Source organism: Pelodiscus sinensis, chromosome 5 (genome assembly GCF_049634645.1).
Source record: "Pelodiscus sinensis isolate JC-2024 chromosome 5, ASM4963464v1, whole genome shotgun sequence".
Classification (NCBI taxonomy): Eukaryota; Metazoa; Chordata; order Testudines; family Trionychidae; genus Pelodiscus; species Pelodiscus sinensis.
The window spans coordinates 80,383,752-80,406,846 of record NC_134715.1 but is presented as its reverse complement, the minus strand read 5'-3'; the positions used below and the strand labels follow the sequence as shown (position 1 = coordinate 80,406,846).

Genomic DNA, 23,095 nt, shown 5'->3' with positions numbered 1-23,095 from the left:
TATAAGATCAAGAACACATATTCCTGTGCATCCAGAAATATAATTTATGCTATCATGTGCCGAAAGTGTCCGTCTGCTATGTACATTGGACAGATGTCTCAGACACTTCAAAGGGTCAATGCTCACAAAACAGATATTAGACAGGATCACAAAAAAATTAAAACGTTTCTTGCCATTTCAACCAGAAAGAACATTGTCTCAATGACTTGATTACCTGCATCCTGCTTCAAAGACCTTTTCACACCACATTTGAAAGAGAATCCTCTGAACTGTCATTCATGCTTAAATTCAACACTTTACACTTAGGTTTAAACAAAGATATTATCTTACCCATTATGAAGTTATTCCTATCTGTCAGGGTGGTCAAATATTGGAATAAATTGCCAAGGGAGGTGGTGGAATCTCCCTCTCTGGAGATATTTAAGAACAGGTTAGATAGACATCTGTCAGGGATGGCGTAGACGGAGCGTGGTCCTGCCTTGAGGGCGGGGGGCTGGACTCGATGACCTCTTGAGGTCCCTTCCAGTCCTATTATTCTATGATTCTATGAAGATAGCTTCCCCAATTATCACCTTTAATATCATTAGCTCACAGACATTTACCTCCCCCGCCCATCCCCGTTCTGTTCTGAAATTTGATTTGTCCTTTTCATATGTGTTCTTTTTTAAAAAAATTTATCCTTTGGTATATATGGTTGTGACAATTTTCTTCCACTATTTGATCTGAGGAAGTGGGTCTGGCCCATGAAAGCTCATCACCTAATAAACCATCTTGTTAGTCTTTAAAGTGCTACATAGTCCTGTTTTTTATTCCAGCTACACCAGACTAACTGGCTACATTTCTATCACTAAATAGCAAGTAGCACTGAATTGGGCAGGACACGAGAAGCCAGGTAAAACCATGGAGAGATACATAAATACACCTCCTGGTCTTTTTCTTGTTTGGAACTGAGGGAAATGTGTACAGCAGTTTGTTCACATGTGTTGTGAATTTATTCATATTTGCATAAGGAGATACGAGGTTTGCTATTACTTTCCTTAAATTATGGATTTTTTTGTTTTTATTTTTATCTTAATGCCATATGAATCAAATACAGCCAGTCCCCGAGTTATGAACGTGTTACAGACCAAACATTTGGCCGTAACTCGGAATAGTCGTAACTCGGAACCCATTGAGTTACATTGAAACCATGCTGTTCATAAGCGCGGGTCGCATTCGTAACTCGGAACCCGCATTTACGACCGCTTTGGTCGTTAAGTGCGGATGGTTGTTAAGTTGAGGTGGTCCTAAGTTGGGGACTGGCTATATCTCCCAAATAAACACTCTGGTCCTCATCTCTCACCCAGTCATCCATGCCATCATCCTGATAGTAGAAGCTGCTTCTGCTAAATCATTGCATCTTCCAGTGTCTAAGTTCTGCCACCTTCTTGGATGACACACTCACTGCTTTCTGAACTGCACTTGCCAAGTCCAGGTCTCTGTCAAATAGCTTTTCTGCTACTGAACCAGCAATGGGAAGTCTGCTGGCAAAAGCAAGTCAGGTTTAGTATTTCAAGTCTAGACATACTGACTGTAAAATAAGATAGAATCTCTCTGCCATCATAGGGTATGAAATGAGAATAAACTAGAGTCAACTTTCACTTATTTTGGAGGACAATATGGGGAAAATCATCATGTTGGCCACATTCACTCATTTTGGCTTGTTCTAAATCCCGTAGGAATTCTACCTCTTATTCCTTTTTTCCCAGTGAATAAAATATGACAAACTAGATGTGATATTACAGAATGTGTTTATTGTACATGATGTAGTTGAAATATATAGCTCACTCATACAAAGTCTGAGCTATGTTACATGTGATGATGACAGAAAAGTGTTCAGATGAGGAGCATGATATAAGGATCTCAACAGCACTGGCTACAACAGAGTTCCAGAACAGAATAGAGACCTAGATATAATATTGATTCTAAAGAAAAGAGCTAATTAAGCTTCTTTTTAAAAAAAAGTTTCTGACTATAGTAACACCTATGCTATGGCTTCATTCTGTAGCCACTTGGCACATGGAACTCACTTTTGAGGCAATAGGAATTCTGTACGAAAAGAACTTCAGCATCAGCTCTGTTATAGGAGGAGATGGTAACAACACCCTCTAGTTAAGGTTACTTAATACAGGCAGTCCCCGGGTTACGTACAAGATAACAAACCTACAGTCCTTAAGTTGAATCTGTATGTAAGTCGGAACTGGCATCCAGATTCAACCACTGCTGAAACTGACCAGCGGCTGACTACAGGAACCCCGAGGCAGAGTTGTTCTGCCCTGGGCTTCCTGGAATCAGCCGCTGATCAGTTTCAACAGGCTGAATCTGGACGCCAGTTCTTACATACAGATTCAACTTAAGAACCCCAGGCATCCCCAAGTCAGCTGCTGCTGAAACTGATCAGCGGCTGATTCCAGGAAGCCCGGGGCAGAGCAACACTGCCTCAGGCTTCCTGTAGTTAGCGCTGGTCAGTTTCAGCAGTGGCTGAATCAGGACGCCTGGGGCAGAGCAGCTGAGATGCTGCCTGGTTGGTCCAGTAGTGCCCAGAGCGGCGCTACGGGACCAACCGGCAGCGCCCCAGCTGCTGTACCACAGGCATCCGGAGAAAAGCCGCGGAGCACGGGGGCAGCGGGACAACCCAGATGCGCCGCGGCTCTCCTGCTGCCCGCATGCTCCGTGGCTTTGCTCCCCGTCTCCCTGGTCTGCTGGTTTCCAGCAGACCAGGGAGACGGGGAGCAATGCGGAGCAAAGCCACGGAGCACGCCGGCAGCGGGACAGCCGTGGCGCATCTGGGCTGTCCGCGTGCTCCGCGGCTTTGCTCTGCCTTGCTCCCCGTCTCCCTGGTCTGTTGGTCTCCAGCAGACCAGAGAGACGGGGAGCAAAGCTGCTGAACACGCCGGCAGCGGGACAGTCGCGGCGCGCCTGGGCTGTCCGCTGCCCACATGCTCCCTGGCTTTGCTCCCTGTCTCCCTGGTCTGGGGAGACGTGGAGCAAAGCCGTGGAGCACGCGGGCAGCGGACAGCCCAGACGTGCCGCGGCTGTCCCACTGCTGGCATCCTCAGAGGCTTTGCTTCCCGTCTCCCTGGTCTGCTGGTGTCCAGCAGACCAGGGAGACAGGCAGCAAACCCTGTTCGTAACTGTGGATCCGACATAAGTCGGATCCGCGTAACTCGGGGACTGCCTGTACTTCCATTGTAAGATCTTGTTGTCTGATGGTTATAGCTTTGCCAAACTTGAACTGTTTGGGCTGATTTTTTTTCCATGCTGGATATCTGCCTGAGGCTAACTTTCTTCTTTCTTTTTTAGACAAAGAAAGGAGAGGCAAGTTTAATCAAAAACAGTTTAGCCATTTCCTACAATGAGATTAAACAATTCTTACAGCTGTTCAGTTGAAAAGCTCTAGTACTGCAATGCTTTGGAACAGGAACATGAAAAATATAAGTCCGGGATGTATCTTTTGCTTTTTCTTAAAGAAAAAAAAACCCACCCAGATCTGGCCAAATGATAAGCTTTTGAAAAGTCTGTTTACACATGACCAGTAGGCTTTGTAGTTCAATTATCCAATCACTCTCTCTGCTTTCCTACTCCATTGCATAGCTACGGGGGCAGAGTAATACTTTGCCTGAATTTGCTTCTTCTGGCTGCTGTGGCTGGCTGTTATCAGGAAAGCTTTCTCTACTGGGCTTGTGAGCTTTCCCCTTAAGGCCCCCAAACAGTTGGGGGAAGAAACTTCCTCACCTGAATGCAGAAGGGTCAAGAGCCAGATTTGGGAGGGGGAGGGTCAGCGTATGAGAGAGTAGATTGGAACAAGGACCCTGGTGAGGGGGACTGAGATTAGCAGAATTGGAATCCAGGGGAAGGAGAGGGGTGCTATGTTGAGATTGGATGAGAAGCCTGTGGGAGAGGAGTATGTGAACAATGGGACGGATTGAGAAAGGAAACTGGAATAGCAAGTCAGACAGGAGAAGACTGGGTCTTGGAAGGGGGAGTCTGGATCTGAGTGGGCAAGGACAGTGGGAAGTGGAGTGAGGACTCGGGGGAGATCTAGACTGGGACTAGTTAGGAAAGGATCTGCAAGAAAGGGAACAGCTAGGACTGGAAAAGGTACAGGCTAAATAGAACAGTGACAGAAGAGGCCAGTCTTGTTGAAAGGCTCACAAGAGTCTGTGTTACCTGTGAAACATGCTATACTTCAGAACTTAGACTGAAAGTCAAGATTTCTAAGTCCCATTATTCCTTTGCTGTCTGCACATATCTGCAAAACCCTCTGGGAAAAGGTGTGTTTCATCTCCCCACTAGTCACTAGTTCAGACAGAAGGCAAATGGATACTATTATCGATTACTTCATGAGTTCAAGTGGCAGGTGTCTGTGCAGTGGATCTAAAGGTTCCAACCCTGCTGGGTGTCATGATGGAAATGCTGGGAGCAGCAGGTGTTCAGCTTTTTTTCAAAATTACACACACAAAAATGACATTAAAAGAATGTTAAGTTTGCTGAAACAAACACTCAAAAATTAGGTACTCCCAGAACCAAAATTGCCCAAATAACCTTAATTTGGCTCCCTTGTGCCTATGTACTATAATACAGTCTTTAATTACAGGATTATACATACTTTTTTCCACTGAACCTCTGCCCCATTCAGTACACAGCATGCCCACTCATAGGTGCTGAAACTAGCTGTGCTGGGGGATATAGCAGTAACCTCTGAATTGAAATGGATTCAGGATTTTTAATTTGGTTCACTGGCTCTCAGCACCCCCATTACACAAATGGTTCCAGCTCCCCTTTGTCCACTAATTTTGGCTACTCAGTTTGAAACAACTAGGATGTGATCTTTCAGAGTACTTGGAGTTATATCACACTCTGTATGTTCAAAGCACAATTGCCATTGGCTTCAATTGCAGTTGTAAGTGTGTAACACAGAGGCAGAACTGAACCTGAGACTTCTGGAGCTTAGTGCATATGCCTCTACCACATGAGCTAGAAGCCAGCTGGCTCACAACTTCGGCTGTAGAGCAGATTCATTACTCTTTCTGTAAGTAGTCTCGGTGCCATTAGATGGGACAGTACACTACACCTAAGAGATGTATGGGTTACAATTGCTCTACTCAGGCACTCAGAAAATGAGGAATACTTTATTAATGGCCATGTGTGAAAAATTTGGTTTAAAAAGCTTGCCAACATCACAGAAGAACTCTATGCTAGCCTAGAAAATTCTACCAAAGTGTCTTAGCCACAAGACAATCTTCTTCCAGAGTTCTGCCTCCTTCACTATACATCTTCCAATCTCTGCAACAAATGACACAGGTATCCTACAAACACCACATTCACTCTTCACAACTAAGATTCATTCCCAGACATGGTCCATTTTGTGTACTGATCACCCCTAACATTCTTGGAATGTTATTTTTGTGTGTAATACGTAGTCGCATTGCTTTTTAAGACAATATAATGAATTTATTTTTATAAATATTTGATAAATATTTAGATAGAAATGGTTTTCAAATGAAAAAAAATCCAAAACAGTGTGGACCAATTTGGCACCTGCTCCTGTACCCCTAGTTCCCAGAAGGTACCAATTGCACCTTTGTGCAACCTAATCTCTTGTGTCCTAAGAGAGGGCAGATGATATTCCCACTGTTATCCTTCAGAGGTTCTGCCTCTGTAAACTGCTTTAAATTCCACTAGGGCAGTGGTCTCCAACCTTTTTACACCCAAGATCACTTTTTAAATGACAGACCAAGCCAAGAGCTACCGCCCCGCCCCTTCCTTGAAACCCCACCCTCTCTAGTCTCCTCCTCTCCATCACTTGCTATCCCCAATCCTTATACTGCTACTTAAAAAAAAAAAAAAATCGCACCATTTCTCGCAGCTACTCACCTGTGCTGTTGCTCGGTGAGTAGCTGCTCCTCAAATGAGGAAGTTCAGAGAGGGCTCAAGAGCTACTCTTAGAGCCTCCGAGATCTACCGGTAGATCGCGATCTACTGGTTGGTGGCCACGGCACTAGGGAATCCAAAGGAGCCTCACCATCAGAAGCTACAATAGTAATGCACTCCTTCTTCCTGACCAATACCACCCACTTTGGCACCTGGAAGTTCCTGATACTTCTAGGAACCTACTGCTAAGTATTTTAGAGATGGAAGTTGCCATAAACCCAGAGAGAATTTTGTCCAGTCTTCAATCCCATGCACATTATTTGTATCTCCCGATTCAAAGCCAGATTCTATTTTCACGTATAGCCATGAAACACCAATGATTTTAATGAAGTTATTCCAGATTTATACAGGTTTCTGGGGCTGAGGATGGGAGGGAAAGAACCTGCCCACTGGTTTAATTTGCATGTATTTGCTAAAAGATTAACTAGATGAATTATATTAACTAGATACTTAAACAACATTAGGTTCAAAATCTGCCGGTCTGACCTTCATGACAACAGATTTCAGAGAATACCACCACCCATGCCATGTGTACCAAACAATTCCATTGTCTGTCTTAGCTGTATAAGGTCCTTTGTAGTACACACCATTCAGGTTGGAAGAGTGACACCTGGTGGGAAAGAAAGGGAAAACAAAAATAAGACATTCATGTTAATTTAACAAATCTGTTTTGTCCAAAAGCTACAGGGATTTGTAGTTATTGCATGAGCCAAAGAAATCACAATGTTGATGACAGTCTAGTTTGACAGCTGCAAGAATCTGCATTCATGGGGCTCAATGGCACTAAACAATAAAGGCTAAATTAGGGCACAATTTCAAGGGTTCTTAGTGGCTTCAAAACAAAAAATTCTTTTGTTCCTTGATTCCATTCCGTTAACACTATTAGTTCCCTGACATTTTGCCTGCTAATCTCCCTCACTAAAGAATGTTTGCAGACTTGTTAAGATCATACCTAGCAACCAGGATACGTGGCAATAAAAACTTTGTGAAAGGAACGTGGCATAGTTCCTCTGTTGTTTTGGAGCAATTGCTCTAAATCCTGTATTAAGTGCCAACACTTGGGTTGTCGTGCAAAAATGAGAATAATCACCATCAGTTCAGTTGTTAAATGGCTGATTTCATATTTGTTGGAAAATATGAAATCTGTTTTCAAGTTAAATATAGACATTCTGGCAATCCTCCAATAGCTGGATCATCAGCGTTGCCATTTTAATTGGCATCCTTCTTGGACTCTTGAACACAGTACAAGTTACATTTGTAACTGTCAGAGAAATACTTTGCCATGCTGCAGCCTCTCCCACCATTAATTTTGTTTCCATGAAGGAGGAGGAGGCTTGATGCTTGTGGACACATAGACAATTAAACAATTTATTCTCTAAGTTATTGTAGCAAATCTGTGTAACTTTTGTAGCTCCAGATTAGTACTTTGTTATTGGTAGCTAGTTGTCGCACATTAGGATGGAATAAAAGCAGCATTTAGGAAGAATTAAAAAAGAAAATCAATGATAAGCCTTAAGGATATAATTAGTGGTAAATGTTAGTCTTTCTAGGTATGTTTGCACATGTTTACACTTAACAGTTACAAAAGTCTGAAATTGATGCAATAATAATAAAGGCCAAATATTAAAATTGTTATGTAGCTAGCTGTTGATTTCAAACATTTTATTAATTGAATCATGCCATTTATAGGCTGAAAATTCACAATCTGCAGATATAAAAAGTGGCTTTGTTTTTCAGAATGGTTTATTTTGAACTGCTCACTCAAGCACAAACTTCCATAGCAAAGACATAGCAGGTAACAGAGTGACTAGCTACTGGACTTCCTTATGGACTCCTTTAACTGCATTTCCTTCTTTTGGTGGGAAACAGCCAAAAGTGGATTCTGTTGCAAGTACCATGAGCCAAGGATAACAGCTCTTAAATTGGTGCTGGGGAGCCAAAAAAGCACAACTGCAAATATAGACAAATACCATGTATCAGTCTGGACAAAGAATAGCTAGACATGAAGAAGAAACACAACTGGCATATGATTGATTCAATGTTAGTTTTTCAGCTTATGTAAAATAGAAATTCATAAAGGTGTGCTTTTTTAAAGTTACACTGCCAAACCTGGCAGGCTCATGTACTTCAGAAATAGCCTATTTCCATTCCTATTGCTTTCCTGATCCCCCCCCCCTTTTAAGACAAAAACTGCATTTCAACAGATTTTAAAATGAAAAACAAATTTCTACCCAGATGGGAGAGCCTATATAAACCAATCCAGGCCACTGGTTCTTCCCATGATTGCTAATGTGTTCGTGACAAATGAGTGTTCTGAATGTTTTCATTGCATTGTGCCTGCCTGCTTTGTTCTTGTGTACAGGCAGAATACTAAACTTTGCAAGCATTCTGCTGAGTGATTCAGTGTGCACTTCAGTAGTAAGTGCTTACTCAACAAAATGGCAGAAGCTAGGCGGTGGGGTAACTTCATTAGCAGCTTTCCTCTTTAACCCTGAACAGAGTTGCTACAATACAAGACAGTATTATAACTTTGAGAGAAAAAGACCCACAGCTAATAGAAACCTGCATTGTAAGCTAGCTGTCCGTGGCATATATATGACACATCACAACAGTACAATAGATAAAGAGAACTGTCAAATTCTGTCATGCAGCTATTTCCACAAAGATATAATGCTTTTTGCCTGAGCCTATTAGAGATTATTTATGAGAAAAATGGACTCAATTGACTAATAGTTATTGGTGCTTCATCACCCATGTAAGCAGTGATATGTTCTCACAATCCTATGCAATTTAAGGGCTGGAGGTTCATTGGAGCAGGATCATAATGAATTTTTTTGTATAGCTGTAATTGTAGCTTTAAGTAGAAACGCAGACAACCTGTGGTTTACCTACAATATTATATCCCAATTTCTTGCAAAATCTGTTATGTTGATTCTTCCCTAGCATATAGTAAAAGATAAAATTAATCTTGAAACAAAACTATTAGGTGACTACATGTTATGTGACTGTCCTTAGAAGGACTGGGATAAGTTAGGCAAGTGCTAGTGAATTCTGGGAAGTGAGAGGTTAAAATGGGAGGGGAGAGGGAGAGAGAGACTGTAGCTGATCCTGCCTGGCAATTCCTGCCAAGAGAACTGAGATCTCATTGTGATAATAGGCTTCTTTGAACTGTATTTTATAGCTATATATTATATATTGCAGCTATATTTATCTTATTATTCAAGATAACTTGTATGGATGGATTCCTATATATTCAAAGCTAAAGTTATTTATCATTTATGTTTAATCTTCTATGTCAGCTTGCATATAGAAGTATAAGAAATGTTACATTTTAAAAATGTTGCCTTTAAGAATAGCCATACGATGTCAGACCAAAGATCCCTCTAACCCAGTATTCTGTCTTCTGACAGTGGCCAATGCCAGATGCCCCGGAGGAAGTGAACAGAGCAGGTAATCGCCACATGATCCCTCTTCTGTCATCCCTTTCCTGCCTCTGACAAACAGCCATTGATGGATCTAATCTCCATGAATTTATCTAGTTCTTTTTTGAACTCTGTTAAAGTGCTGGTCTTTACAACATCCTCCGGCAAGGAGTTCCACAGTTGACTGTGAGCTGTGTGAAGAAAAACTTCCTTTTGTTTGTTTTAAACCTGCTACCTATTAATTTCATTTAGTGACCCCCCCCCCAGTTCTTTTATTAGGGGAACAAGTAAATAATTTTTCCTTATTGACGTTTTCCACACCAGTCATGATTTTATAGACCTCTATCATATCCCCCCTTAGTCTTTTTTCTAAGCTGAAAAGTCCCAGATTTTTTAAATCTCTCTTCATATGGCAGCTGTTCCAAACCCCCTAATCATTTTTGTTGTCCTTTTCTGAACCTTCATCATATTTAAGGAAATGTCCTTCTCAGAATAATCACTCTAAGAAGAACCCTAGTTAAAGGAATGTATTCCCCTCTTGATGAGAAGATAATGACCCTATGAAGTGAGGGGAAAAATGGTTCCCCCAACAGATAGATATCTATTAACTCAATCACTAGAATAAGGATGTTAAATTTAGATTAATCGACTAATGGAATAGTCAATGTAATTTGCATCGACTATTTGATTAGTCTATAAGGGCTCCTCCACCTTTGAAATGTAGCACATTTCAAAGGTGGAAGCACTGCTGGGAGCGCAGGGCCCGTGGGGCACTCAAAGGGCACAGAGCTCTTCAAAAGCACAGAGTGTGGGCTAGTGGGGGAATGTTTGAGTTCCCTGCTGGCCCTGCGCTCCCTGTGGCGCTTTGCTTTTGAAATGTAGCAAGAGCAGGGCTGCCCTTGCTGCATTTCAAAGGCAGAAGTGCTGCCAATTTCCTGCTTTGCCTCTTCCCCTTCTTCCCACAGAGATGTTGCTGGGGGGAACTGGCTTTTAAACTGGCTCCCCTCATCACCGGATCCTGCTCCCCATCCTTGCTGCCTCTCTCTGTTAGAGGGAGCAAGGGTGGGGAAGCAACTAGTCAAGTCAGTAGTCAACTATCTGATTGGCATTTGCTTATCGGATTGTTGACTAGTTGCTTACATCCCTACACTAAGGATGTTAACTAACAAGTAATTTACTAGTTGAATAGTTGATGGAATTTTCATTAACTACTGGACTAGTTGATAGACACTTCCGCTTTCCTCCTTTGAAATGTACAAGAGGCCCTGCTAGGGCTCTTGTACATTTCAAATGAGGAATGCAGAACTCTGCGTGCTGCTCAGGGCCAGCAGGAAGTCCCTCTGACTCCAGGGTCCAGGAGAGTGCTTACTCTTTGAAATGCACAAGAGCCCCACAGCTTTGAAATGTACAAGAGTCTGCAGTGGGAACTCTTGTTCATTTTAAAGCGGAAGTGCCCTCATGGAGCCTGAAGTCAGCCGGGGACTCCAAGCTGCGCATGGGGACTCCCCAGGCTCTGTGTGGCATTTCCCCAGAACCCGGGATCAGCTGGGGAGTCTCCAGATGATCCTGGGCTTTGCTCGGCATTTCAAGGCAGTGGTGCTGTACAGGGCCCAGGATCAGCTGGGGACTCTCCAGCTGACTCCGGGTTCCACAGAAATGCTGCAGGGAGCCCAGGGTCAGGTAGCGAGTCCCCAGCTAACCTCAGGTTCCACACGGCACTGCCGCTTTGAAATGCTGTGGTGGCATTTCAAAGGGGTAGCGCTACACAACTGATCCCAGGCTCTGTGTGGTGCTGTCCCTTTGAAATGCCGCTGCGGCATTTCAAAGGGGCAGCACCACACAGAGCCTGGGTACAGGTTCCATGCAGCACTGCCATTTTGAAGTACCCACTTCCCGCCCCCATTTGCTGCCTTTATCTGATAGAGGCAGCAAGAGAATCGACTAGTTGACTCGACTATCCAATAAGCAGGGCTAGACAAATAATGCAATCTATTCACCCATGGTGAGTAGATTGCAACCCGGAAGAGCCGGGTTCGGGCTATCTGCACATGCGAAGATAGTTGACTAGTCCTTAACATCTTTACCCTACACTAGCAGTAACTTGTCATATAGCATGTGACATTTGTGCATGCGCAGATAGCCCGAAACCGGCTCTTCCGGGTTGCCATCTACTCACCATGGGTGACTAGATTGCATTATTTGTCTAGCCACATTATTTGTCTAGAACAGATTCATTTAGATACTCAGGAGATATCAGAATACTAGTATTGGTATTCTCATGAAATACCTACCTGTTAAACCACCAACCAGATGTGTCCTCCTCAGCACAGTTCCCTTCATAGTTGTCATTGTCTCTGTCTCGTGTACTAAATTTCATTCCTCGGAGATCAGCCCACCATTTCACTTCAGGATGAAAACCTCCAGTAAGGGAGTCACCAGCAGTGCCAGAGTATTCACCACAGCTTAGCTGGTATGAACTCTAATGAAAAACGGGGAGAAAAAATTAGACTCACCTATGGATGTTATTAACAAGGATAGGGTATTAACTAGGAAATATAAGCTTTCCATTATTTAGCATAACTTTAAAAATGGCATGCCTTTTAGTACTTGCCATTTAAACACAGTATAAAAGGCAACTGGGAGGATGCTCAGTAAAACAAAAGAATTTTGAAGAACTTTAAATACCTGGCCATAAAGCAGGCTTTTAGGGTTCAATTCTGATAGATGCTGAGTGGCTTTTATAAGCCATTGAATACTTTTAACTCTCACTGCCTTCGAAACAATAGCATTTTATATTAGTGGTTCTTCAGAGTACAGGCAGTCCCCGACTTAGGTGGATCCAACTTACGTCGGATCCGCACTTACGAACGGGGCTTTTCTTGCCCCGGAGCTCGCGGGCGGCGGAACCACCCAGAGCGCAGCGGTCCCACCACCGCGTCCTCCGGGGCGAGAAAAGCTGCTCCGAGTCTCCCTGGTGTGCTGGGGGGGGGACTCCCCAGCACAGCAGGGAGACCCGAGCAAAGCTGCACAGGCGGCGGGGTCCCCCGCCTCTGTGGCTTTGCTCCTGTCTCCCCGCAGCCTGTGTGGCTTTGCTCGGGTCTCCCTGCTGTGCTGGGGGGGACGCCCCTCCAGCACAGCAGGGAGACAGGAGCAAAGCCGCAGAGGCGGCGGGACCTCTGCGCCGTCACGGCTTTGCTCGGGTCTCCCTGGTCTGCTGGGGGGGGAGGGGGCGCAGCTAGTGCACCCCCCCCCCCCAGCAGACCAGGCTTTTGTTGTGGGACGCCTGGGGTAGAGCAGCTGGGGTGCTGCCGGGTTGGTCCTGCGGGGACCTACCCGGCAGTGCCCCAGCTGTTCTGTCCCAGGAGTCCAGATTCAGCCGCTGCTGAAACTGATCAGCAGCTGATTCCAGGAAACCAGGGGCAGAGCAACTCTGCCTAGGGCTTCCTGTAGTCAGCTGCTGATCAGTTTCAGCAGCGGCTGAATCTGGAGCCAGTTCCGACTTACATACAAATTCAACTTAAGAACAAACCTACAGTCCCTATCTTGTATGTAACCCAGGGACTGTCTGTACTCAGAACCTACCAAGACGCACTCAGCATTAGGCACAATTGGGCCATTTGGCTCCGATTCAGTAAGATGCTTATGTATTGCCTAAATTTAACCATGTACAGTCCTAGTGAATTGACTTTAACAAGATACACACGTTTAAAATTAGTCACAGATGATTCACATGATGATTCACATGATGAATCAAGGTCTTTGTTAACAAACGGTATTCTTTTTGTTAACTCCCCTGTAATGGAGCTAATTTTGCTTAATAAAAACTTCATTTTATGTTGAACATTTTAAGTAAAAATGTTGTAACCCACATTATTAATATGAAAATGTGAAACCAATTTATGAACTTAAACCAATGTGTTCTTACATAATCAAAAATTCCAAGATGTTGGTGAGGAAGAAAATTGACTACTAAGATATATTAGAAAACCATATATAATTATATGGACTGCTAAAATATTTTTATTGCCTACAGAATCCAAGCTTTCATTTAAAAAAAAGAATTTACTTATTAATGAAGATATTCAGTGTTATATTACCTCTTCATCTGCAACTCTGAAGCTTTTATATTGGGCAAAGCGCCGTTCTCCTTCAAAATCAGAGAGATCAATTCTTAGGGTATAGTTACCTTAACAGAAACAACAACAGAAGTTTATTCACATTAAATCAACCGCTCTCAGCATTCCTCAGAATAAAGCCACTGTGTCATACAAAAAGATTAAAACTGTATTTGTTTCTTCTACCTTGAATATAATTTGTATTCTTGAAATATATTCCACACTATCTTCTTTTTTTCTGCACCACTTAAGCATTTTTTGCTATTTCTTGTTTTACAACAATTTAGGAGTATAATTTAAAGAAGATGGTTCCAGAACAATTTTAGTTTCTTACAGAAATTGTTGTGATTGGGAATTTATCCCATAACTTTTTAAATATGTAAATGCGAAAATACAAAGGTTTATAGAAGCACACACATAGGCCAAAAAGCTAATTGGTAGATAATTGCTAAGGCCTAGGGACAACCTATGCCTGTTGGCAGTGGGAGAGTAGAGTATGACAGAGTGAGAGAATCAGGCATCAGCAGTGTTACTGAACATGGTCAGTCCATGTGAGCACACTCAGGACAAGCCAAGCAACGAATATGGGGGAGAGGAACATGACCCACAAGTTCCCCATCATGTACCATCTCTGTTAAGTCACATTTTCTCATGAAAGTCTATAAAAGTGAGTGCATGTCAATCCACGATACTTGGAGTAAACTTTAGACATTTCAAATGAATTTTACTAGTATTTCTCCCTCCCCAAAACATACAAGGCTGATGTGTATCAGAAATAGATGGAGTTACCCTGGTACAAGTTTTGCATTATAAACCAGTTAGCCCCTACATTGGTAAGATTTGTGAGTTGCTGATGAAAGTGGGAAAGAGTATCTTCTATAATCCTGGATTTGCCCTTCCTCAAAGTTTGGGAGTATTTGCATCCAAATACAAAATTTGAAGCTTAGACTCATCTGCAGATCAGTAAATTAAACAATCAGAGCCAAATTCTCAGATGGTATGAACGGACATAATGCCAATTACTTCAGTGGAGTGGTGTTACATTGAAGCCAACTGAAGATATGGCCCTGAATGCATAGAATTCTTTTTTTTTTGCACTTATACCCATCAACCCATTGACCTAGATTTCTGATCTAAGAACAGAGTATGTTCAAAGGTTGGTAGAGCAATGAAGGCAATGGTGCCAATGTGCACAGTCAGCAGAAGAAGTCAGGAAGTCTGCTTTTTTTTAATGTTTTGGGAAGAGGAATGAGTAGATTAAATAGAAGCATAAGAACTAACAACCAATAATTTAGGCGCGGTCTACTCTAGGAAATTAGGTCAGTATAACTATATTGCTCAGGGGTATGAAAAATGCACACTTCTGAGTGACGCAGTCAAACCAATCTAATTCCCATTGTAACTACCACCTCCCACAGAGGTGGATTACCTATGCTGATGGGAAAACCAGCCTTGTAATTGTAGATTACATCTTCACCGAAGTGCTATCATGGTGCAGATGCACCAGTGCAGTGTTTTAAGTACAGATAAGTCCTTAGAGTATATATGTTGACAAAAAGGGTGCATCTACACTGCACCCGTAGCTTAAAATAAGCCACACAATTTGAGCTATGCAAATTGCGTAACTTATTTCGAGTCAATTTCGAAATAACTTGTTTCAAAATGTGCACTGTCTACACAGCACTTATTTAGAAAAAAATTGCTCTTTTGAAACGTCCCTTACTCCTTGTGGAATGAGGTTTGCAGGGACGTTGTAATAGCGAGCCCCTTATATTTCGAAATAACGGGTGTGCTCAAAAGATGCGGAATAGCTATTTCGGGATACTTCTGGTATCTTGAAATAACTGTGCAGTGTAGATGTAGTTTAAGAGATTAACAGTCTATAATTATTCAAAATATGAAGATTCAGGTTACCATTCCCAGAGATAGGAGAAATAAGAAAACACCCAGACCCGCACTGTCAATCAGATTGTATATCATATGTGGCCACTACAAGTCTTGATTAAATGGAACTGAAGCAGTTCACTGACAGGCTCATGACAGTCAGTTAAAGCGATGCAGTTCTGCTGAGTTCAGGAAAGATCTGGATCACTTGAGAGTTTAGGGGAGGGTGGCTTTATGTACTGCAAAGCATTTTCTGTGGAGACTATCTACACACTATTGACACATTGATCCAATGAGAGTTTGAATCCTTTATTAGGAACGGAGAACCAGAATCTGATGTAATTTACACTGTTGTAAATTCTGAACAATCCCATTCAGACTAGGGGTGTGACTCAGGAGTTACATTAGTGCAAACTGCATCAGAACCTGGTCCTGAAAGAGCAAAGTAATAAGCATAAACTAATCTGCCTGAATTGCAAAGGACACTAATGAACACAAATATTTCTGTTCAAGTCTTACCTTGATTTGTGAGATAGTGAAGATTTTTATTTCCAAGCCAGTATTCACCATCTGCCGAAGCAAAATTCCCAAAACCTTGTTCATAGTCAGTCCAGACTCTGAAAATAAAATTAAAACTAATAATTTGGGATAAACAAAGAGGCTGCATCTAGACTGGCAAGTTTTTCCGCAAAAGCAGCTGCAAGAACACTGACTTCCTACTGTCTGAAATCTGTGCTTCTTGCGGAAATACTATGCTGCTCCCATTTGGGCAAAAGTCCTTTTGCGCAAAGCTTTTGCACAAGAGGGCCAGTGTAGACAGCTCAGATTTGTTTTGCGCAAAAAAGCCCCAATCGTGAAAATGGCGATCGGGGCTTTTTTGCGCAAAAGTGCGTCTAGATTGGCACGGACGCTTTTCCGCAAAAAGTACTTTTGAAAAAGGCATCCGTGCCAATCTAGACGCTCTTTTCCGCAAATGCTTTTAACGGAAAACTTTTCAGTTAAAAGCATTTGCAGAAAATCATGCCAGTCTAGACGTAGTCAGAGAGTATTAAGTTTTCTAGGAACTACACCATATTTAACCTTAGACTTATATGATATCAAGTTGCTAATGAATGACTATTGGGGCATGATTCTGACATCACTTACCCTGGGTTTTTTTAAACTAGTGTAACTCTGTTGACTTAAATGAAGTTACTTCTGATTTGTATGTATAGAAGTGAGAGGTTTCTTGTGCCCAAGCTGAAACCCAAATTAAAGCACAGCCCCCAGAAACACAGCCTTGAGATGGCTATAGTAAATAGTTTGTAAGGTCAGAAAGTATCTTTATGACCACTTGTCTGACATTCTGCATAACATACTTGCTTAAATTCCAATAACCATCTCTCAAAATTGTACAATTAAGAGACACTTACTGGGTGACCATAGCATGAAAATTTATGTTTAGGTGTGTCCCACAGAGCATTTCATCAGAAATATGCTCTGCGATTTGATTTAGTAGCTTATGAAACTCACACAGCTGCTATTGTTTTGTAAGCGTTAGCATCACCCTGCTTTTCCCACACTTAAGCTAGGGGCACGCATCTTGATTAGCTCTTCCACTTAGAGTCTCTCTCTGGAGCCCAGATACTAAAGTGAAGGGGGTACTAGAAATGCCACACAGTCATGCAATGGAACCCAAATCTGATGAACCCTGAATACAAGTACTGGGTTCAGCATGGGTCAAGTGGAGAACAACTTGACACTTAGGCTCCAACTGACTCAGGAAGTCTGATTCCAGAAGAAAACTTTTCCTAGCAGTGGTTAGTGCATTTAAAAAGGAAAAATACAGTAGTGAAATAGAGTAGATATAAACCAACAATAAAATCAAATACACTGCTAGCATATGGCACATAAAATGGCAATATATGACCGTGAAAATATGTTAATAATGAACTTGCCTCAAGATTCACTTGTGTTTCTGTATGTTAAGGTATTGATTACTGGTGAGTGTAGTGATAACTAGCAGTGAAGTTTAGAGTTGTTAAAAGAAGTTAGTTAAGCATGCCCTGTGCTATACATAATGGATAATACAGGGTGTACTCACTAAGGCTACGTATAGACTGGCCAGTCTTGTGCAAGAACATATGCAAAAGAGGCAAGGCAATGAATATCGCCACACCTCATTTGCATACTTAGAGGCTCATTAAGTATGCAAATGAGGCACAGCAATATTCATTTCATGCCTCATTTGCATATATTCTTGCGCAAAACTGGCTAATATAGACATAGCCCTAAAAGTAAAAAGAGTAAGCAAAGTGTCAGACCTTAAAAGATCTTCATTTACTACAGTGTGTTATTACAGACTAAGTTATAAAACTGCAAAGATTATCAAGAACATATGGATAACAGTGTAGTGGATGTAGCGTCATTAAAGTTAACTGAGTTTAAGTTATGTAAAAATATTAAAACCATATGGGACTCAGTATGGTCTGGTAGACTGAACACAAGGCTGGGAATCAGGACTTTGAGCTACTGACTTCTCATCCTGCCTTTTTCGGATTGACTTACTATGTCTCTAATTTCTTTGTATCTAAGTTTCCTCCATTTATAAAAGGAGGATAATAATACTTACTAAAACTAGTTGACAGTTGTTAAAAAAATTGACAGAAAAAATGGATTTTCAACACAATAATCCCCCAAGCAGTACATGCTTTCCATAGAAAGTTTAAATTTTTCATTCCTGAAAATGAAGTTATAAGAAAACAAACCACAACAAAACCCAGGCACACAAAATCTACACAGAAAGTTCAGTTGCCTCATGCTCCCGTTCTCCTCTATATGTTTGGCTCACCAGCCAGACTCCATTGCCCATAATGCACCACAGCCAGAGATTCCCTCATTCCTGTGGTATATCATGAGAGATGTAGTCCAGGCCAGGAGTTGACCAATATAGGAGAACAAAAGCATGAGGCACCTAAACTACTACTCAGTGAAGTGTCATTTCTGAATCAAATTATTTTGGTTTTCAAATTTTTAGTGAAAAGACATGGTTTTCTATGGAACAGTCTCTCTGCCCCCTTTTTCCAGCTATTTTTAATATATGCCTACCAGTCTCATATTCTTTTTCAAAGAGTATACCTTAGTTTAGTATTTACACATAACTTTCAACTTGTCAAATGCTATTTCAGTGTTTATTAATTAGATGAAAATGAACTTAGTTACACACAGTGGGACAGTGGTTCTATGAACATCTGAATCACCTCAAACACTGTTGTAAAAGGAAGTATACAGTGCAGCAAATTACCCACTATATAGTAGTTAGAAATTAATATACCTGTGGTGTAACTACAAATAATTAGGCTAGTGTTTTTATAAGAGGGGTGGAGCCATAGTTCATTTGAACATGACAAAGGGGGAAAGGAGCAACAACTCTTACATCCAATTAAGGTCTATTGTCCCCATTCTTAGGTACAGCATCTAGGTCCTTACCTACCCCACATCATTACAATATCAGGGCACCTCAAACATTATTTGATTTTATCCTTGCAACACTGTGAGGTAGGTATTTGCTATTATCTTCATTTTACAGAGGAAGAACAGAAAAGTTAAGACCCTTATTCCGCATCTTATTTAAGTATGTGCCAAGCTTAAAGCACAGGAGTAATCCCAAAGCCTTCAGTGGATTGTTTGCAAAAGATATCTAAAGTTAGGTTAATTTTTAATTACTTTAAATTGGACCTAGTAACTTACCAAGGACCACACCAAGAGTCTGATGCGAAGTCAGGAATTGAACCAAGAACTTCAGCATTCCAATCTAGTGGCTTACATACAAAATCATCATTCCTCTCTTTTCACTGCAGAAAGTCCCTTACAAGCATAGGTTGAGAGTTAATATTTAATATGTCCCACCTGGTCTCAGATGCCTGTGGTTTGTTTGCAGTCATAACTACTGGCTGCAACACCTACCTATCAAATTTCTGGCTGCCATCAGAACGTCTCTGAAAAACAGTCCAGCCTCCCCCGTCTGACATGTCGCAGTAGGCGAGGAACTCACTAGGGCTCTGGAAAGATTTCAGCTTGTAAAATCCACTGCGTTTATATCCATCGTTGTAGATCTCTGCACAATCTGGTTATAAGTATCAGTTGAAAACAGATTTTTTCAGTCCTATAACTTAATACAGTAGTGAAAACAAGCTTCATAAGAGGGACCTTCATCAACATAATTAATGCATGGTAAAAATATATAGCTTATATATAAGAATGGTGCACAGCAAATACCCATGAAATGTTTTTATATAGATCTTTGTGTTTTGTTTTCATTTATTATTATAAGTACAATTCAGTAAAATTATGTAACAGTTCTGACATTTCTTCAAAGAAGTTACCCACCCTCTCCCCCCACATTTTACAATAGTCATTAAATATGGCAGCCCTGATTTGGCTGTTACTTACACTGCCATAAATCCTAAGATTTAGAGTGTCATTTCTGAGGGACGTTTGGTGTGACTTATATTAGGATCTGGACATTTCTGAACCACCTCCCCAAATGCAAAAACACTCAGGCTACGTCTACACTGGCCCCTTTTCCGGAAGGGGCATGTAAATTTCACGAGTCGTCGTAGGGAAATCCGCGGGGGATTTAAATATCCCCCGCGGCATTTAAATAAAAATGTCCGCCGCTTTTTTCCGGCTTTTAAAAAAGCCGGAAAAGAGCGCCTAGACTGGCCCCGATCCTCTGGAAAAAGTGCCCTTTTCCGGAGGCTCTTATTCCTACTTTGAAGTAGGAATAAGAGCCTCCGGAAAAGGGCACTTTTTCCGGAGGATCGGGGCCAGTCTAGACACTCTTTTCCGGCTTTTTTAAAAGCCGGAAAAAAGCGGCGGACATTTTTATTTAAATGCCGCGGGGGATATTTAAATCCCCCGCGGATTTCCCTACGACGACTCGTGAAATTTACATGCCCCTTCCGGAAAAGGGGCCAGTGTAGACGTAGCCACACTAACTTCAGTCGGAATTCCATGTGCTGAGGGGGCTACAGTATAGAACTGCCACAAACAGTAGGATAGAATTGTCATTGCTAGGAGAAAAACAACAACTATTGAACCTGATACACTGTTGCACCTTTTGAAGAATGAGTCCAAACTCACTCACTTCAGTATGTACCATGTTTCTATTTTGATCTGATACTATTTTGTTCTCACTTTGCATTGGTAAGTGACTGACTAAAGTTCAAAGCAACAAAAGAATCAGGCCCAATGAACGCAGAATACTGATATAATTGAACATTTTTTTCCTCCTACGAGTTAATTTTTACATGAAAGGAGTTCTTTCTTTATACCTAATCTACTACCAAGCTGTCAGTTACACAGGAAAGACATATAATTTTCAACTCTCTGTTTTTCCTGGCAAGGATAGAGGTGATTAACTGTAAGATTTACCTCTGAAAACTTTATGAACACGTTGGCTGAATCTCAACCTGAGAGTCAGCCAACATTTTGGTTTTTTTAATTGCATTTGTTGGCCAGTTTGGAATGTTCTGAACTATTTTCTTTCTCCCTTATGAAAGCCCCAGAGCATCTGAGACCAGAAAATAAACAGTTTATCTTAAAAACAAATGGCTGTGCCAGGGGTTGAACAGATTATGGTAGAAGAGAGTAATATAAACATAATGTGAGTATATGGGAGGAATGTAAAGAATGTTTCATTAGATTAAAGTAGAGCCTCAAATTTTCAAACACTCATGATTTTCTCAGAGCCCCAAATCTGCAAAGTACTTAAGAATGTGCTCCCTTTCAAACCAGCTGTATATACAAATGGGGGATCTCCCTTCCCCTGCTCCCCCGAACAACTGTGCTTATGAAATAAACCTCCCACTGTGTGCACATGTATGGAAATGAAGAAGTGCAAATGAACATCCGTCAATGAAAATCCCTTCGAGTGCAGATTGTGTTTATTTTCCCTAAGATGTGTGGGCAGATGTAGCAACCCTATGGGAAGAAGCAAGGAAAGGAGTGAGAGATGGGGTGGCTCCTGGGGGACAAGGCAAAGATGGGAGCAGTTCCCAGCCATTAGAAAGGTGGCAGCCCTAGCTGACTATTTGTTATTTATGTCTCAAATACCCTTAAGATAGCAAAATCAGAGGATCAATTACAGGTGAGTGGAACTCAACACAGGGCAGAAGGGTTTGTGAAAGGGTGGCTTTAAGTCACCTCCTATTCCTACCATGGTAGCTCTATCACATTTGTGGGGAGGATCCTGAAAGAACTAAATGTACTGCCACAAAACATCTGGGCTGTGTCTACATTGGCACCCCTTTCCGGAAAAGGGATGCTAATGTAGACTTCGGAATAGCAAAATCCGCGGGGGATTCCTTGAAAGTAGGAATAAGAGATCCTCCGGAAAATGGCTTATTTTCCGGAGAATCACGTCTAGACTGGCGCTTTTCTCCGGCTTATCCCCAAGCTGGAAAAAAGCGGCAGCCATGTAAATGCAAATGCCGCGGGGGATATTTAAATCCCCCACGGATTTTGCTATTCCGAAGTCTACATTAGCATCCCTTTTCTGGAAAGGGGTGCCAATGTAGACACAGCCCTGGAGGCTAGCTGAATAATGAAATCATCAGCCAAACTAAAGCTAAGGTCATGAATACAAATAAAAGTGATATGAAGTCTGCACTGGCTTCTGGTCACCCAGCAATACATTCTAAAGTTTTATTAATTTATGTGCTAAATGGTCTTGCTTTGTGTGCTCTGGTTGAGCTGCTAGTGTGTAAGCTTCAAATCAAAACATACAGTATTGCATTGCTGGGTGTTCCTAAAATTAAATTGAAAACAGTTGGGAGTTAGTTTCATTCTTTAGCTGAAAATGATGATTAAAAAACATATTTGGAAGGGCTTGCCTTTTCTCTTCAGTCTCTTAGCTCAGGCTCTGTTTATATTCCTAAAGAATGTGGCTGTAAACAACAGACCATAGTTGTGGCTTTTTAAAAAAAAGATTTTATTTGTAACATGTCCTTTAAAGTGTAGAAAATTATTTCCCTTCTGATATTATACTTTTAAAATTAGAGTTTCACCTCTTTGAGAATTTTAATGTCAACAGAGTGCTGTTTTGGACCGGGATGGGAGACAGTGAGGTCCAAAATTGAGAGGCCTCGTGACAGAATGTACCAACCCCATGTTGGGGCTGCGAAGGTTCACCCTGTCCACCTCGCTGAGTAAGACCTGTCCCCACAACCCTGCTGGGCTTGCTTGAGCTGGAGAACAGGTATAAAAGCCTGTGGAGCAGCTCATTCAGGGCTTACTGCTGCTGACGAAGGAGGTGATGCTGGTGCTCCTGAGGAGGACCTGCAGAAATACTAAGACACAGAGGCCAGTCAGTGGGGAACTGTAAGAGAAGCCCCCAGCCTGGAAAGAGCTGGGGATGCCTGTACTGGAGAGACTGGTAGGAAGTAGCTCAGAGTGGCTATGTGGAAGAAAACATTGAACCACTCCACTGCTGAGGTAGCCCTGGGCTGAGACCGGTTGGAGAGGGTGGGCCCTTGTTCTCCTACCTCATCCTTGCCTGCACCCCACTGATTCTGGCAGCTAAAACACATTGCTGTGCAGAGAAGGGCATTGCCATTGACTTTGGCTGCTAGATCATGCTGCCATACAGGAAGGGGTGTGATTATTGACTTGAGCAGCCAGAGCATACAGCCAGGGATGAGATCTGGATATAATCAGGAG

At 42.0% G+C, this 23,095-nt stretch overlaps 1 protein-coding gene across 2 annotated transcripts in view; it reads right to left on the bottom strand.

The window, feature by feature from the left end:
- Window positions 1-1,773: 1,773 nt before the first annotated feature.
- Window positions 1,774-23,095, bottom strand: part of FGL1 (fibrinogen like 1) — a 34,964-nt gene continuing 13,642 nt past the window's right edge. For both annotated transcript variants that reach the window (XM_014576244.3, XM_006128438.4), the window contains exons 4-8: window positions 19,340-19,499; window positions 15,914-16,011; window positions 13,493-13,581; window positions 11,687-11,874; window positions 1,774-6,583 (exon numbers count right to left, since the gene is read on the bottom strand). In XM_014576244.3, the coding sequence (XP_014431730.2) occupies window positions 6,424-6,583; window positions 11,687-11,874; window positions 13,493-13,581; window positions 15,914-16,011; window positions 19,340-19,499 (695 nt within the window). In that variant the 3' untranslated portion in view covers window positions 1,774-6,423. The remainder of the gene's footprint in view (window positions 6,584-11,686; window positions 11,875-13,492; window positions 13,582-15,913; window positions 16,012-19,339; window positions 19,500-23,095) is intronic.